Source organism: Ixodes scapularis, unplaced genomic scaffold (genome assembly GCF_016920785.2).
Source record: "Ixodes scapularis isolate PalLabHiFi unplaced genomic scaffold, ASM1692078v2 PGA_scaffold4__175_contigs__length_147842914, whole genome shotgun sequence".
Lineage (NCBI taxonomy): Eukaryota > Metazoa > Arthropoda > Arachnida > Ixodida > Ixodidae > Ixodes > Ixodes scapularis.
This window is the reverse complement of record NW_024609879.1, coordinates 37,117,090-37,135,789: the sequence shown is the minus strand read 5'-3', so window position 1 is coordinate 37,135,789 and position 18,700 is coordinate 37,117,090. Positions and strand designations below refer to the sequence as shown.

The 18,700-nt window shown below is 43.7% G+C and overlaps 1 protein-coding gene across 1 annotated transcript in view; it reads left to right on the top strand.

Annotated features, from left to right (window-relative positions):
* The window catches only part of LOC115310795 (putative acyl-CoA synthetase YngI), a 110,346-nt gene that overhangs the window by 28,746 nt on the left and 62,900 nt on the right, over nt 1-18,700 (top strand). The window contains exons 3-8 of the mRNA XM_040220269.3: nt 455-583; nt 674-727; nt 3,972-4,090; nt 4,178-4,225; nt 11,901-12,018; nt 15,799-15,894. Of these exons, the coding sequence (XP_040076203.1) occupies nt 455-583; nt 674-727; nt 3,972-4,090; nt 4,178-4,225; nt 11,901-12,018; nt 15,799-15,894 (564 nt within the window). The remainder of the gene's footprint in view (nt 1-454; nt 584-673; nt 728-3,971; nt 4,091-4,177; nt 4,226-11,900; nt 12,019-15,798; nt 15,895-18,700) is intronic.

Sequence of the window (18,700 nt, the reverse complement as noted above, 5' to 3'; positions counted from 1 at the left end):
CATGAAAGCGAAGTACTGACACAATGATCTGTTGGCATGAAGATACTGCGCGATAACCTGGGTAATAAATATCGCGTCTACAATGTTTTAACTGATAAAAGAACCTGCGCTACCTTAAGAAGAAATTAAATTGTTTAGAGCGCAGCTACTAGGCGCCCATTTCCGGCTTGAGCGGCGTCGCCGTCGGCATATCCGTGAAGTCAGGTGACCCCCCCCCCTTCCCCCCCCCCGGGTCACGTGACCCCCTGACGCGACGTGAGGCCCCCTGAGGCGTGTCAACGCCCATCAAGAACCCACGTTATATTTTTAAAGGTTACCGGCGTCTGAAGATAGATGGCGCAAGTGGACCATGTTTGTGATTGTAGGAAATGGGAATAAATAAATATAGAAAATACTTTCGCAGCGGCAATAAAAAAATCGTTTGAGACAGAATGTCGCTTTTCTTTTCCTATAGGTAGATCAACTAGCTGCAAGCCTGGTGTCCCTCAAACTTCCTTTAGGATCTAGGGTGGCCATATTGTCTCCGAGAGTTTACGAAGGGGCACAGCTTCTTTATGCTGCGTCCAAGGCGGGACTTGTAATGGTAAATGCGATTCAGTTATTTGGCTGCAATGCTTTGTGCTGACTCCGTGTGCAGCAATCAATCCTGGTTCACGTTTTTTTTGCTCTGCAGGTTGGCCTCCACACATTCTGCGCGCCTTCTGAAGTTGAGTCTTGCTTGAATAAAGTAAGTCATCTCCAATTCACACACACGTTTTTAAGTGCATGCTCATCGACATTCTTGGTTGTCAAAAACGTGGTCCGGAGTAAATTACGTCTAAACGATAAAATAAATATTGTAATAAACATGTCGATGAACGCCATCGGAAACGTAAGGCAGAAGACGGCATCTAATTTCCTCATAATTTTAAAAATTATATATACAGGCCACGCTATTAAAATACGGTAATCAAAATTGTATTCAGAAACATGGGAGAAGGCATGCAGCGCTTCGGGCGTAGTTCCAGTTCTTCCAGTTCTTCCAGATATTTACGTTCCTTTTTTTTCATCTTGAACTACCGGGTCTCTTTTATAACTGCTCTCTAGTAACACCGTCACAAGGCGTTATGTGAACGACAATTTGGCTTGTTCAATTCATTGTGTTTTCGCAGCGTCGATAGAAAACTTAATTTAAGAAGGTACGCCAGAGTTTCCTTTTTGTTCCGTGAGGAGACCGGAAAATTGTAGCTTGAAGGTTTCAGATATACATTTGAAAACTTCATCTGGATTTTGTTGGCCGCAGGGCAAAACAACCAATTCAAAACCTGTTCTGCCCGTTCGTAGCTGCCTTAAAAATATAAAGGTGGCATTGTACGTTATCTTGTAAACATATGCTCTCAAGAAGGCATCCTTGAACTCTAGAGGGTCCTCGCAACAATGTCTTTTTACCGTTTTGGTGCTCCAGCTGGATATCTGGAGGATCATATTTTCCAACAGTTGCCGCAGCTTGTGTCCTTCAGTAATAAGAGACAGAACGTTCGCAATCCCCCCGAGCGCGTAGTTATCTCCTTTCCCACATGATCTCCCATAGTCTCAATTCAGTTGGCCAGAGTTACGGTATCGGCGCACTGTTCAAGAATGATTATAAACTAAATCACTCGACTCCGTTTGCTTCCGCGAAAACTGCATGTTCCGAAAAGCACAGAGGAAAAGATCTGAATTGTGCTTCGGGTAGCCGAACAAAAGCTCACAAGACAAAACCTCATCCTGCAGAGGGTACCGGAATGAAACTCACCAGCCGAAAGCTCACCTACTTTGCGGATCCCGTCAAAAGCTCAATCATACTACTTCGGCGGACCCGAAAAAAGCTCACCTTTCATTTTTTGCTTTTGTGTGTTCCAACGTAACTGACCTCGCTCAGTGAAGAATGTACTTAAAATTGTAATCTTTGAACTTTTTTAACTTAACACCACTGACAGACATTGGGAAATTGTGCGGGGGTTGTTTTTATTTTTCTTTGTGTTTAGGGCGAGGGTTATATAAAATGACTTCAGGACATTGCTAGTTGCACTTGCTTTTTCTACGAGCGAGGCAGTCATGAGCACCCAACAACGTCTGCGAAGGGTGGAAAAACCGGTTCTGCAAGCTTATGGTACAGGATCATCGAAGTGTCTGGAGGCTCATCGAATGCCTTTAACAGGATCAAGCGTTTGTCACGACCGCTCTGGTGTAAGCCTTCCAAGGTTAGCCCCCGTTGAAGGGGGTTCGGTAGGCAACAAAGGGTCTTCAAAACGTCCTGCTTGTGGGCGATCACCTTCAGACATATGAAAAGTGTTTGAGGCAGTGGGAGGATGTATTCGCTTTAAAGTTTTCATGAACATTATTTTATTAACAATAACATATTTTGCGCGAATCCTTAATATTTTATTTTTCTCAGAAGGCGCTGAATCACTTTTGATGTGATTTCAGCTTATGTATGAAAGCAAACATCTGTATTCCGGTGCGCATTCGTACGGGTTCCCGGGTAAGAGTATGGAGCATTTGTCCGTGTCTGTAAAAAATGTGATGAGGATTTTTACACTGCGCGTTGGTCCAGTTACCTTTTGTCCGGTGAGCTTCTGTCCGGGATTTTTATCGAAAGTATTCTTTAATTGCTGGCTATGTTACAGTGGCCAAACGAAACGTTGTCCAATAACTGATTAACTGAGCACAAACGTTGTAATTAAAATAAGGACCCCTATTTATAAGTGTAAAGATATTATGTCAAATGTACTAATTAAGTACTTTTCTGGCAGTTTACCTTAGATGTCTTAACCTATAGAGATGATAATAAAATGTTGATAAAGGAGTCCGCCATCAATTAGTATGAATACCTGAATTGCGGTATATTCACCTTCCCTAAATTTAGACGCGGAACTAAAACTATACCTACAAATCTTATTTTTTTGTTAGTCGGGAAATAACAATGCAATATCCTTAGTGTTGCGATATGCTGAGGTTGATCGTTGTCCATTCTATGTTTACCCTAACCGCATTTGTTTGTGTGTAAAACATTTTGGGGATGTCTGACCTCGGTTCTTTATGGTTTTTTTTGGGCGAGGCTGGTCCACAAGCTTCGCTTCTTTTCGTGTATCTTTGTCCGACTATAGGGTGGTGCTTGAACCCACTTTTCTCCGTTACTTCTATTTGTTTCGAAATAACACTGAAGTTATTTTTGTGTCATCTCCTTCATGTCCATATTATTCATGTATCTGTGAATTATTTTCTTCTTTTGCTTTGTTGGAAGAATTTAGACCATATACACAGCCGGCCACCGCAAGACGAACTTAGCAGAGCAAGATTCATGTATCGTTGTAAGTTGGCACAGGATGAACGCTACGCCCCACAATATGCTGCGAGGGCTTGGATCTGTGCTATGTATTCGAGCGCAACGAAAGCATATTGGAGCATGACGCAGCCAGAAGCCTCACGAAAATAAATAAAGTTGACGGTCTCTTTAAAAAAAAACTTTAACACGTCGCAGCAAAATGAAGACGCCTAACCAACCTGTTTCTCATCAGGCTTTATGTCGCACTTTCTCTCGTTCCTTTCTCTCAGTACACGCAACGAACCTTTCTATAGTAACGAGCGCCGTCTGGGGAGTTCTTTGCGAACTACAATAGAAGAACAGCCTAATTTGCCCTACACCCGCCAAAACACATTGGCATCGTGCCGTTGCGCATAGTACGATACTAACAAACAAAGTGTCAAAATGGAATAAATACGCGCGATTTTTGCATGGCACCGAGTCTTGGTGTCCTGCGAGAATGGCGACAGCGAGATTGTTCTCATGGGCAGAAGCTTACTGTTAACAGGTCCATTAAGCGTGTCTTGCTCCCGTCTTTAGCACTCAGGTTGAACCACATTTTTGCTTAGCTTCCCTTCCGAACGCAAGTAAAACTTTGAGCTTTCGACGCTGTATGTCTTTCTTCAAAAATACCTATTGCTTTCAGGCAGAGTGCGTGGCTCTCATCCTCGCGGATAAATATACCCCTACAAGCTTCTACGAGATGTTGCTTAAAATTGCCCCTGAACTGGAGAAGTCGGCGCCAACAGAGTTGAAAAGCAAACGGTAACGATTCGGGTGCTTCATTATTGCTTCGAAACTTGGCAGCTGGCTTTCATTCAAAATGTCGCATCTTTTGCTGCCTTCTTCCAGTCTACCATTCTTGAAACACGTCATCACCATCGGCGACAACCGGAAGCCGTGAGTACCTTAAAGCTCAGATGTGTGTGTCAGCTTTATAATGTCTTCCCGGAGTGATACGATCGGCTAATGTTTTTGGTTTATTGTGATTTAAAAATGTCCCTTAATTCCGTTAATCGCACCTTAGATGAACCTTCAGTAGCTGAGTATTTTATTAAAAAATACTGGAAGCTTCCAAGTTCCAACTAAAAACACACTCTTCCTAGTATTGGTTCGTTTTATTTTCCGTGGTCTTGTAATTGCCTACAATAAGATGATCAGCCTGAAATGATTTTCGACCTCTTTGTCTAATTAAGGCGCACATGACTTAGTGCGCGATTACTTTAAAAAAGAGGTATGCCAATGAATAGCGACATTCAGGTTTAGGAATGAAGTCACAAATAAAAAAGAAATAAAAAAATAAACATTACAATCTAAAGTAAAAAATATTGAGGCAAGCTTGTGCTTACGAAAGGAATTAGCAAGGTGCCAGAATGTTGTGTAGACAACAAGCACTACGACTGATGCGAAGAAGCTTGTTTAGGTTGCTATCACACAGGTGCTATAATCAGGATGATTATAATCCTTAACATGCAGTATTGCCGCGAACGCGCGGGAAAATGCAGATTTCCGCGCGTTCGCAGAAATCTGCATTTCCGCTAATTGCGCGTATCCTAAGTTCAATTATTAGAAGTGAGAAAGTACGCAATGCATTCTTGCGTGGGTAAAATCGTTTTGTATAGATTTACAGAAAGTTCGTACAAGAATGAACATTACCATATTATGGTACCAACTAAAACTACAAAAATGAAAGATGTTTACAACACCCTGTAATGCCGAATTACAGCGCAGCTCTTCAGGAGGAGAAGGGGAGGGAATATTAAGGGGAGGGTATGCCCCCCCTCCTCATCCGTACCCTCCTTTCCTCCCCTCCTCTTCCCGTGTTCCCCTTCGTCCTCTGCTCCTTCTCCCTTCCTTTCCTCCTCCTCTTGCTCCTCTCTTGAGGTATTTCGATTTTGCGATATATACTTTCAGATTTGTTTAAAAAGGTCATGAAATCTAGACTTATGCAGTTTGTGCAGGTGGGCTATACAGCCAGGCGCACATTATGTGGGAGGCTAATGTTTGCGATAAGTCTAATGAATAATTAAATTTGTTAATTGACTTTTTTATTAGTAAAATAGACATATGGTTCTAATTAGAAACTCGTAGAGCATCATCGAAAACCACTAGATCAATTACTAAAGGAATAACGCCGCGGCAACATTTTACGGCGTTCATTAAAAACGCTCCATTTGGACGCGTTTCCAGATTTCGGTTTCTCGTCGGAGCGCATCTTTGCGCCCGCGGTCCTGCTCCCCAGTGGCTGAGACGCGCAACACACATCTGCCCTACTTCCCTCCGTTCTACGAGCGAGGCGAGGGGGTGGGTTCGCGCCGCGACCACCGGGGAGCAGAACCGCGGGCGCAAAGATGCGCTCCGATAAGAAACCGAAATCCAGAAACGCGTCCAAATGGAGCGTTTTTACAGAACACCTTAAAATGCTGCCCGGCGTTATATCCTTCTACGAATAGTTGATTTGGTGGTTTTTGATGATGCTCTACAAGTTTTTAATTGGAAGCGTATGTCTATTCTCACTAATTAAAAGTTAGTTAACGAATTCTAATTAACTAGCCGACATATCGCAAAAATTAGCCACCCAGATAGTGTCCGCCTGGCCTGCACATAGTGTCCACATAGTCTCCACACAGTGTCAACCTGCACAAACCGCATAAGTGTAGCTTTCACGGCTTTTTTAGACAAATCTGAAAGAATAAATAAAACACCCTGTATATATATATATATATATATATATATATATATACCGGGTGAAACAAGGAGACGGTAGGCTCTTTAAATCGACCGGAAAATTCGGTTTCTTAACCTATCGCGCTACGACTTTGTGCAGCCTTGCCCACAGATGGTGCATTTTTTTTGTAAAATTTGCAAAGAGCGAACTTACCTGAGGAAAAAGTAAAGAAAGAAAAAGGCTTAGCTCCTATGGAAACGCAGCGACGCCTCCCGTCTGCAAACAAAACGGCGCCGCTTCGCACGGGAGACAAGAGATGGCGCAAGCGGTCGCGACGCCAACTGCCGCCAACGAACGAGCAGACGACGCCGAGAGTCGGCCCTTTTGCAGACAAGGAACTGCAGTTCCTTGCTGTTACTGCGCCTGTCTTTTTTTGTTTCTGCGACTGTCGCCGCCTACGGAACGCGCTCCGCTTTTGAGTCGAAAAGATCGTCTGCTAAAAAGGCCTGCTCTCGGCGCCGGATGCTCGTTCGTTGCGGCGTTCGTTGCGCCATCTCTTGTGTCCAGTGCGAAACGGCACCGTGTTGTTTGAAGACCGGTGGCGTCGCTGCGTTTCCATAGGAGCTAAGCCTTTTTCTTTCTTTACTTTTTCCTCAGGTAAGTTCGCTCTTTGCAAATTTTACGAAAAAAATGCACCATCTGTGGGCAACGCTACACAAAGTCGTAGCGCGATAGGTTAAGAAACCGAATTTTCCGGTCGATTTAAAGAGCCTACCGTCTCCTTGTTTCACCCGATATATATATATATATATATATAAAGGGTGTTTTTTTTTAAGCTTAACAGACGTTTTAAAAAAAAAGCCATGAAAGCTTGGTTAATGCGGTCTGCGCAGGTGAGTTATACGGCCAGAGCGACATAGTATACGGAGCTAATCGTAACGATCGGACGGCTAATTATTTAAAATTCGTTAAATAATTTTTTAATTAATGAAAATAGAGATATAGTTCCAATTATAAATTTGCTCAGCGTGACCGAAAACAACTAAATCAGTAATTTTCAGAAAGACTTTGAACACGTGAGAAGCGTAGTTGTGCACTAAATTTACCGCTTGTGGAGCAGGTACAAGGCTGGGGCTAGATAAGAGACGAAAAAATTGTGCGGGCGGCTTATCGAAACCCCTAGCTTTGTACGCGCTCCACGAGTGCTAACTTTAGTGCACTACTACGCTTCTCACGTGCTCAAAATCTTTCTGAAAATGACTGATTTAGGGGTTTTCAATGACGCCCAGGAAGTTTCTAATTGATACTATATGTCTATTTTCATTAATTAAAAAGTTCATTAACAAATTTTATCTAATTAGCCGACTGATCGTTACAATTAGCCTCCTATAATATGTCCCCCTGGCCGTATGACTCACCTGCGCAGACCGCATTAATCTAGATTTCATGGTTTTTGAACAAAAATTCTGTTAAGCTTAAAAAAAACACCCTATATATATATATATATATATATATATATATATATATATATATATATATATATATATATATATATAGTGTTCTCGCTTATCGCTTGTCCGGTGAAAAAATATGTAGTTCTCACATCTGGGCCCGTTTGCTCGAAGCGCTAACCGCGGCTAAAGTTAGCCGCACTACCTAGGAGAGGGAGTTTGAGATCACGTGACTGGCTCGGCAGGGATGCGGGGAAACATGGCGGTGCCCCAGTGAGTGAGCGCCGGTCGCTTTGGAACTAATATGTCGTTATAGCTGCAATATCGGGCGCGTTAGTCAGCAACGAATAATGCAGGAGGCTTTTGCTTTGCTTTACCTCACTTAAACCGCAAAGCATGGGCAATGACATCGCCGCATTTTTTAGGTAGTGTTTCGATTCGGGGCATTCCTAAGCCTACGTCTTTAGAAAGCGGATTGTTGATAGCACACAAAAGCAGACAGCGTCCCGACAGACTTTTTTCTAAATTATCCAAGCATCGCGAGGAGAACGCTGGAAGTGTAATTCTACGGTTCACGCGCGCTGGCCTCTCTCATAAAAGATTTGAAGTAAAAAAATCATAATAAGGCTTTAACGAACGCGCGTGCAAGGCAAAATTTGTTTTATACTTTTTGCTTTAGAACGGTTACTACTGCAGACGCCAGCACGTGCGACGCGTGAAACTACAGTCGTAGCATGCACCTCGGTGCTTGGGAAATTTAGAGAAAAGGTCTGATGGGACGCCGTCTGTTTTTGTGTGCTATCAACAATCCAGTTTTCAAAGACGTTGCTTTGCCGACAATTATAGAGTTCATTTAGGCTTAGGAGTGCCCAGAATGGAAACACTATCTAAGAAATGCGGCGATGTCATTGCCCATGCTTTGCGGTTCAAGTGAGATAAGGCAAAGCGAAAGCCTCCTGCACCATTCTTTGCTGACTAACGCGCCCGATATTGCAACCACGACGACATATTAGTTCCAAAGCGAGCGGCGATCACTCACTGGGGCACCGCCATGTTTCCCCGCATCCCTACCGAGCCAGTCACGTGATCTCAAAATCCCCCTCCTAGGTACTGCGGCTAACTTTAGCCGCGGTTAGTGCTTCGAGCAAACGGGCCCTGGACGCTCCACCCTGTCTAAGTTTCGCCGGTGCCAGGAAACAGGACGGAATGATCATGGCGGGAGGACGAGACAGCGTTAAAGTCAACACGTTGACGAAGCACGTAATACTCTCAATGTCATCGTACTTGCTGTCGGCTCTGTCGAAGACTGCTCGCCGTTTTTGATTTCCTCAGCATTAGTCTTGAGTGTGCTCCCCCGAAATGGCACAGCCAAACAGCGAGTGCAAGTCCCCCGGGGCCAATGGGATGTTTTCCTGCATAACTGCCATGAAGTTCTCCTTTGTCTCGCACAAAATATTCTGTGAGTGCCGTAGGCGAGAGATACATAGCTACCTCGGAGCAAGCCTTTGTCGACCTTAGTGGCACACAATTTACCAATTTCATCATACGTGCGACAGAGATCGATGGGTACAGCACGGACCCCTACCCATGTAAATGGCCACTTGGATAACGAATACTCCACGTTTTCATACGTGCCTCTTTGCGAATTATGAATGGTGATATCACTTGACTGCACAACGGGTAGCTTGCATCTCCCCTCCTCGTTCCTCCCTCCTCCTCCCTCCTACTGCTTCCCTTCTCCTCCTCCCTCCTCCCTCCCCCTCCCTCCTCCTCCTCCTTGCTTCATCTTCGCACGTTTTGTGGACAAATCGGTTCATATGCGAGACCCCCGGGTCCATCCCGTTCGAAAATTCCGTGATATTTGTTAGGATGGTTACGTTATTCGCCAAACGCGCGGCGTTCCCTTGCACGCACTCGCAGACTTGGCTCAAGCGTCGTGTCGAGCTTCAGCCTCCATGCTTCCATTCTGAGGTTTGAGCACGCTGTTTCGAGGCGCCGACGTCTACGGCATCGCTGGTTTCGTCGTCAGTCTTTGAATCTGATCGCAGCAGGAATGAGAGTGATGGTTACAAAGATATTTTGGAGGCTGGTCGTTTGACTTCGACCCGCTCGCGACCAGCTCCAACGACGTCGACGAGATTGTCACGGACGAACTCGCCGTCACCCGTGACGGTCTCGCGCGTGCATGTGGGGTTGAAGGTAACAGGGCAAGGGGGCGAGAGCAAAAGCATTCGCAGGAATAGACGAGAAGTGTGAGAGTGTGCGATCGTACATGGCGAGGCGAACTTGAAAGAGCGCGTGGGCACCTAGAATGAGAATGTGAATAACTAGATGTGATCATCACGTGGTTTACGGCCACTAGGGTGTCACTCACTTGAGCAGTGTTGCCTGATCGCCAGACGAAATTTATTTGCCTTCGTAATTGGATTATTGCATTTACTAGAGCTCTGCAAATCGTGAAACTTGGTGTATGTACTAAGTAGCCAATAGCATTTTATTTCGAGAATAAGCTACCCGTTCAATTTACGTGTCATAACCCACTTAAAGCGGCCTCCCTCATCGCACTTAGGACTCCACTGCGATGAACGTGTGCACATTTTATTGTTTCGCGCCACCGCAATTTTGAGAACCCATGAAAAAAACACAGGAACATGCATGATTTCTACTTAATCAAGACACAGGGTGCTCATAAATGTGTCAGCGAGCCTTTTTTGGCCATGATTGATAAGGAACCTTCAAGTATAATGCGAGAGTGGGCATTCTGGATATGACAGTAATATATTTTTTGTACATAGCATGTAACCGAATGTTTACCTCATAACATGTCAGTTCCCAGTGAGCCTTGCGTCATTATCGTCTTTACTGTGTACCTCTTTTTGGCGCTTTTAGTGTATGATGTGTGGAATAGCCCAACTCAAGATTTTGTTGCATATTATTGAGAGAACCATATTTAAAGTACGTTAGGCTATTTCGTATCTAACTTCATCTTCCGGAATGCACTAATGAATGAGTTGATTGTATTTCACAAAAAAGTTGTTTTTCAAGTTAACTTGTAATTATATTATGTCATTAGCCCTTTCGGTGTAAGCAGATAAAACATTTACTTATTTATACGATGAGAGGCTGGCATGGGGGCCCTTTTCGGCAGAGAGTGACGACGCATTCAAGGGCGCTGCTCGGGAGCGCTTTGAGGGCTGAGACAAGGCTTTTTTTTAAATTCTATCAGTTTTTAACAGAATGTGCGTTTAAAGGTGGGATCACTGGGCAAAGTGTGACAGGACAACACGTAGACCGTTACAAAATTTGTAGCAAACACTTTCGAGGGCAGTCTGTGCAAAAAACCAGATGACCGTTGAGGGTAATGTCACTAAAGATCGCTCATTAAAAAAAAAAAAAAAAAATAACCGGAGACGAACGAAGACGAAGATAAACTAAACTCAAAACATCTCAAACGAAAAGAGCTGCTTTTGGCGCGTTTTGTGTCTGCCCCTTTCTTCGTCCATCGTCCTAGGTTTTTCGTGTTTTTTTCTCAAAATTATGCAACATAAAAACAAATTGGCAGGTTTACTTTTTATTTTATTAAATGTCGGTTGCTATTTAAAAAAAAAAAAAGCTTTCTGTCATTGTTCTTACGTGATTGATTATCTCGCGTTTTTTTTTTAATTTGCACAAAATAACAAATAATTTATAAGAAATACTAACTGAAAAGAAAGAACCAAATACTAAGCTCTATTCAAAGGGGAATGGAACCGAAGACTCCACAAATATGAGTCCGACACTACTTCTACGCCAGATTGGAGTTTTGCAATGAGGAAACAACCCGTCTATTCACTGATCCGAAGCGATAGCCGAACGCAAGAATTCGGCGTTTGCGTTTGAACAGCGACTTGAGGCAAAGGAAGCTAGCGTTGGGTCTACCCCAAATAATTCTGAGCAGATTTTGGTGATCTAAAAACTCAGCCCGCGTGCTCGTCTCATTCTTCCCCTTAGTTTTTATACAAATACCCTAAAAAGACAAAAGGAAAAACAAAATAACTGCAACGTTTGTTACACGTTTTGCAGAAGTTCGCTGAAACACGTCTTGTGCATACGGTTCTTCTCCCCTTTTTGGCAACACTGCCGCACCACTGAAAGAAGTCTGTCACACCCGACGGGGATTACAAAGAAAGTCTTCAAATGCCATTCACCTGGGAGAATTTGTTCGCAGGGAGGCTCACTGCTCACACATTTCTCGTGTGGAGAACGTACAAGTAGTTATTGTTTTACTGTTTATTAACTAGGCCGAACCAGGCTATTTCAAGGTTATCTACTTTGCTGTGGGTCTTCATGGCAACATTGATGCCTTCTCCTATAGAGTTACTTTTGGCAGACTTCTCGCCACTTTAACGAAGGGCTCCCAGAGGCAGTTTTTGCCACCATGCAATTTGCAATTAATCGACAAATTCATCTTCCACAGGGGAACTATTACTTTCGATGACCTGATGAACTCTCCGACGGCCCATGACCACGCCACAATGAGCAGTGTGCGTTCCAAAGTACAGTTTGACCAAGACGCCTTCATCCAGTTTTCTTCAGTAAGCGTTTAAAGCCTGAATTTTTAACTTTAGATAATCAGCATCTCAGATCGAGCAATATTCTAAAAGTACAACAATGTTATGGATAGCAATGATGAAGCAGAACAGTATAGCGGAGGCCGCACCTGTATTGTCATATCAGTCCCTTCACCTGCTGCGACCGGCCTGTCGATCCCAAAGGTTGAGTAACGTTTTTACAGTTTTTACAAATTTACTCTTCTAGAAAATTTCCGAATATGTAATTATTATTCTTAATTCCACCGAATGGCACGAATAACTGTATAGTTTTTAGTTTTACGCTCAGGCCGACTCCGGTGACTTGCACATCAAGACGTGGGGCAATTTAAATTAAGATAAAAAAAAAATTCCGTATATCACACAAACAAAACCTCAATAAGAAATTAAACATTCGTGATTTTTTGTCTTTATCCATAAGCAGTGCAGATCGGATTGGCGTAATGCGTCGAGCAGACATAAAGGGGTGTCGCATAATTATAAACTAATAAATGAAAATCAATCAGATGACATATTCTAGAGAAAGATAACTTCGCGAAGGCCAAGTTTAAAACCGTTCGGTTCTTGGTTCTTGCCATCAAACAAGCGGCTGAGCGTCTAATTCCATCTTGATACCGCATAACCCTCCCTAAAAAGTCACATTTAGGGAGCCTCTTTGTCTGCTTCCCTTATCTGTGCGCCAAGTGTAGTTAGTCTATTGCTATGTCCTATGAGGTCATACAAAGTGATGTGGCCTTTTATTTTATCGGTTTGACGTGACCAATGCCGGACCCACATGAATTATACGAAGCCTTAAGTTTCAACAATATCGAACTATTTAATTAGACGTAGAACCGCATATGACGAAAGGATATGGTGGCTTGGCCGCCAGCCGCCGAGAATCTACACTGCCTCAGCTATGCGTTTGTCAGGCGGAATTTTTTTCAGTAGGCTATATAAATCTGGCTTTCTAGGCCAGGTATTGTGCAACCTGGAAAGAGAGGGATATGGGAGCAACCAGGGCTGCTACAATTTATGCGGGCACATGCAATTTAATTTAACAGTAACCACGGTTACCTTGTTTTCCCTTCAATTCAATTTTAAAATGCAAACGTTTGTTGAGGATACATTTATATATTTCCAAATAAAAGGAACACCATCCAATAATTAAAAACTATAGCTTCAACATTTAAAAAAACGTCTTGGTTCTTCTTTAGGAGCACCATCTGCTTCAAGCACAAATTCATGAGTATTGTTCTACCCCCCCCCCCCCCCCCTCAAAAAAAAAAAAAAAAGAGTGTACTTCTTTTTTTACTTTTCTTGAACTCCAGCGTCACATTTCAGACGTCTCCCAAATTCGAGCAGTCATTCACCGAGAGCTTGGCCTCTAATTCTGCGGAAAAACACCGAACATCACACAGAAGTAAGATTTCACAGATGACGGAAAACGTCGAGGCAAAGTACAACACAGACACCAACAGGCTCGCCACAAACCTTTCGTCCAAACAACTATCGTAATGCCAGATTGATGTCATAAAAAATGTCATGACTTCAACGTGGCGACCACGAGGACACCTCTGCGAAAAATTGTTTCAACTTTACAAGATGGCAATCTGCACCTCAACCAAAGCGCCCAGAAGGAGGGAATCAAAAGGTGACTTGCGTGCTATCCAATATTTCGCTAAATCACCAGCATAGCATACCAATGGAACAGGTAACAGCACTCAGAAAACATGGGAAAGATACGTCGATTGTGCTATTAACAGCGAACAAGGGCAACTAGACTGCCGTCCTGAATCGAGGGGCCTACGGGAACATAGCCCCCGATTTCCGTAACAGCTATGCAAAGGAAAAAATTAAAAAAGACCCGACATAACTATTTAAAACCAGAATGAACGCAATCCAAGCCGAAATCTGCAAGAAACATCAAGAATCGAGGAACCTTTATCTGTGGGTTATCTGCAGAAACGGGTTTGCGCCAGGTTTTTACGGAGTTCCGAAGATTGATAAGGCCGAACAATCCACTGAGGTCCATTGGAGGCTTCTTGACATTGCCACTTCGAAAACTATAATAACTACCTGTATCTTACCATTTCCCATCTCGCTGGACAAGCTGAAACCCATGTACGTAACGCCGGCCACTTTGTGGAAATTGTTTCGCAATTGAAGAGCAATGCTGAAGCTATTTGTGTGTTTCGTCGAGGTATATCTTTCCAGAAAACTTCCTGTTCATCTGGCAATCGCCGGGACCAGAACTGTCAATGAAAAAGACAATAAACTGAAAAAGGTGACAATACTAAGCGTGGATGTAGTGTGCCTACTCCTCTTATTATGTTTCAGCAAGCAGTACGCACTTCAGTCTTAAAGGAGTACACTTTAATCAGACAAGCGGCACCTCGGTGGGCGCATCTGTTTCCGTTACCATAGCAAACCTAACCATGGAAGACAGTGAACAACGTGCCCTCCAGTCATTTTTTTCAAGCCCTAGAGGGTTCCTCCACTACGAGGATTACTGCTTTTGTATCCTAAAAGAACCGTCACAACTATACAGCTTTCTCGCACACCTCAATTCCATCAAGCCCGCATTTCAGTTTGCCGTGAAATGCGATAATAACAACACACTGCCTTTTCTCAATCAAAAAAAAAAAATAATGAAGAAGTGGAGTTTTTTTGTATAGAGGAAGCCAACGCACAGAGGACTTTACCTTCAATTTGACTCACACCATCCGAAGAGTGACAAAGCATCGGTAATTTCGACCCTCCTCTTCAGAGCGAGGGCTATCTGCTCATCTGAGAGAGAAAGACAACGTAAAGAAAAAAACCGTCATTGCAGAGCTCAAGAATAATGGCTCCACCAGCAGCTTTATTTAACGAGTTTCATGCGGTCCAGTTCGAACTCACTGGCGCACGCAACAAAAAGAAGGAACTACGCGCATCAGCGTGCCTTATATGAAAGGTACACGTGAGTCATCGGCGGGCGTGCTGGCAAAAGATGCCATTCAGTCGACCATAAGTCCATGGTAACAGTGGGACGACTTACGCTATTGCCAAAAGATAGCCCTTTCAAAGTCAAGAAACAAGAAGACGACTACTGAAGTCCCTGCTCTGATTGCCCCGCCACAAACATCGGCTAAACAAAGAATTTCCACGAATGGCTTCCACCACGCAAAGGCTATGTGCGCTAATCGGCCACGAGCGCAGCACTGTTGCGCAACATTCGGACATCGAATACCATCGAATCGACTTCGAAAACACTTGCATCCTTGACGCCGAGGGTAACCCCCGGAAGGCGTTTTATTGAATCGTGGAACATTCAGAATACAAGAGGCAGCATTTATAGATTCTTGGACGCTTTTCAATCCGCGCACATAAACGCTTTACACCTCATGACGACGAAAAATAACATCACCCTAACTATAGAAGAAGTTGCTGCTCTTCAAAGAATTATTGCCGTCATGAAAAAGAACCAAGTGGGTCTTGAAATGTTGGGTCCCTAGTTTGTAGGGATTGCTTGGTGTCTTATTTCCGAGTTTTTACCCTACCAAAGAGATATCTGTCAAAGTACAGCTTTGTATTTATATGTGCACCTACTTTAAATACAACTGCACAATTTATCTCTTTTCTGCGTATGATAATTAAAATAAAAAAGCTGGTCACTCGAAACGGCACATTTCGGTACCGTGAAAGTTAGGCATGACGGAGTATAGATAGCTATCCCAAAGCAACCGCATGCAGTTTTCATACGTTACAATTATTTTAAGCTATGCGATTTGTTTTTGAACGTAGGGCACAACAGGGCAACCCAAACCGGCGCGACTGTCTCACTTCAACGTTGTAAACAACGCCAACAGTCTGGGCCGCCTCTTGGGATACCATGAACAGGTATTGTGCTGATTGCTTTCACCAGTACTTTAGAGGGACACCGATATTCCCAAATGTTTTCTGGTCATTTTATGCCAGGCTATCCAATGTGGTTGTCATCAGACTACCCAATAAATATTTTGCAGAGACGACGACGAATTGGCGCGCACCGTCTCATCGTTAGTTGGTCGTGGCTCACCATCGCGGTGTACAGCCCGCAGTACGTCGCCACATTGGTAACGTCGTGTACATGCACTTCCTGTGACCTGGGCAGTTCCGTTCAAATCAACGTATTTTGCAGTTTTCTAAAAATTCAAAAAATGAAGTTCATTTCTTTTTTTTTGTATTTTTAACGCTGAATGTACGCCTAAGATTACCCAAGACTTTGAATATTTGGGTACACGTAGTGTGAATGCCACGTATCCTTGGAAAAGAAAGTGAGCGCGACTGAGACTGACCCATTCTCGACCGACTGTTTTTGGGCTGACAGTAAAAGAATTTCGAGTCGCAAAATCTGTTCTGGGGCGGTTCAAATAAGTACATCGGCGAGACATGAACACTGCCTTAGTGTCCCCTCAACTAATTGAGGCACAATATTGACACTTTTACATTAAACCTAAAACGTCCCTCTACAAATTATTCCTTTCGGCAAAATCATAGACAGGGTGTTTCTCAGCAGCTTTGGATATTAGAACAAAAACAATTACAAATACTCAAAACAAATAGAATAAAACATGAAGGACGAGGCCAACTCTACAACACTCTTTCAGCAGTTGAAAGAGTGTGGTTGTCTCGTCCTCGTCTTACGTGTTTTTATTTCTTCAATTATAATTATCTACATTTCAACACGCTCACTTCAATTATTAAGAATATTGATTACTAATAACATTACTTACCGGGGCTGACGTGAAAGCATGAATAGAAATTGGCAATTAGCAATATAATTACCTAAAATTACTTAACTATAGTATTCAATATTCACGTTATTTGTCATGTTTCAGTTCTTGCTTTGTTGCCGGCCATCAAAATATCCCATTTAACTTGTTTCAATATGAATAACTAAATACTCCTTGGCGCTATTCACTTTTAAAGTTGCGCTCAGTGTATTCGAGGACACTTCTCTGTGTGGGAACACCGCAATAAACCAAGATATTTTCTTTTTGTATTGTGTGGATGATGATGATTGGAAAGCTGTTTATTGCCGCGGCAAATCGTGGCCTATATATAGGATTGGAAAGGTGGCGCGGCAAAACGCGGCATAACCAATACACAAGAAAGGAAAACTAATTTTCTTTCTTTCTTTTCAAAACAAACAAACCAACAAAATAAGATGATACTGATATTACTGCCTTGTTACAAAAAGTCAATTTTATAAATGAAGACATTGAAAATGTTGATGATCTTAACACTTCTTTAAATCTGTTTCCACAGGTTATGTTTCTAATCGCATTGTTCTTTTGTCTGTTCAGACGATAGAGACGGTTGTGTCGTATGAGACAATCGTAGTAGTTGGGGTAGTGCCTTCACTAAAATATAACAACTCGTCAAAAGCTTCTGGGTGAGATGGACTATCGCCGATATTATTGCACAATTTCAGACAAGAAATTGCTGAGTATATACGTATTATTTTGACAAGTAGCTAAAAACTGGTTGTGTCCCTCGTGACTAGAAAAAACAAATTTAACTCAGACTTTTATGTCCGTTATAAGAAACTCTGGAGAAAAGTATTGACCAGTGTTCCATACACGTATTGCCTATATGAGTTTTGAAGATATATTGTATAGCTTGAAATATAATTATGTAGCGTAGATGTCCGGTACATAAAACTATTTATTATACTTCACTTCACAAGGTGCAGCAATACATGACCGCGTTGGCCCCAGTGCGGGCGTGTCTCTCCGATCCCGAAAGTGTAACCCGAAACTGTTTACTTAGAGTTCCTGTACAGGCTCCCTACGGGAGCCAGAGTTGCGCATTTGTTTTCCCCGCGCCGCCACGCCGCTATTCGCCGAGATCCATCACGTGAGGAGCAAAGCATCCGGTGGCGTGCAAGAAAGCCTCCTTTACGGTCGCTCCGCCGACGTTTCTCTTGCCCCGGCGTATGTTCCCCTGCTTTCGCCCTCCTTCTCCTCCTCTCCTGTTTTCCATGCGCGGCGGCGCGCGCGGCGCCGTCATTCGCCAAATTTAGTCACGTGAGGAGCAAAGCATCCAGCTCGTGCGGGAAAGCCGGCACTACGGCCACGCGCCGAGGCTGAATGCGCAACTCTGCTACCGTAGGTAGCTATACAGGAACTCTATGTTTACTCAAACGCCAGCGCCCTCCGGCGGCATACCTCAGCAGACTCAGGTTGCCAGACGCCGGAAGCGAAACCGAAACTAAACGTGTGGCGAAACCGAAACTAGACGAGCGATGCCCATTCTACCCCCCCCCCCTCCCCCCCCCCCTCCCCCCCCCCCCCCCCCCCCCGTTCCAGAAAAGTTGAAAAATTAATATAATACCTGCACAAATTGTACGCGGTGACGAACCCTTCGTCCACCACGCGTCGTCGGAGAGTCTGCAGAATTTCTCGCCGGCGCTCTAGTTGGAGTGGTGATTGAATGCTCGAGGTGAGCCGGCTTTAATCGATTCACCGAAACCACGTCTGATCGTCCGCGCACTTCGATTGTGTAGTGCTTCGTGCCACGACGAAGGACTTTAAACGGGCCGTCGTACGGTGGCTGGAGAGGTTTTCTCACAGCATCGCGGCGCAGGAATATATGGGTACAAGTGTCAAGTTCCTTAAACAGGTACACGGTAGGACTCTGTTTAGCACGGGTTGGTGTCGGA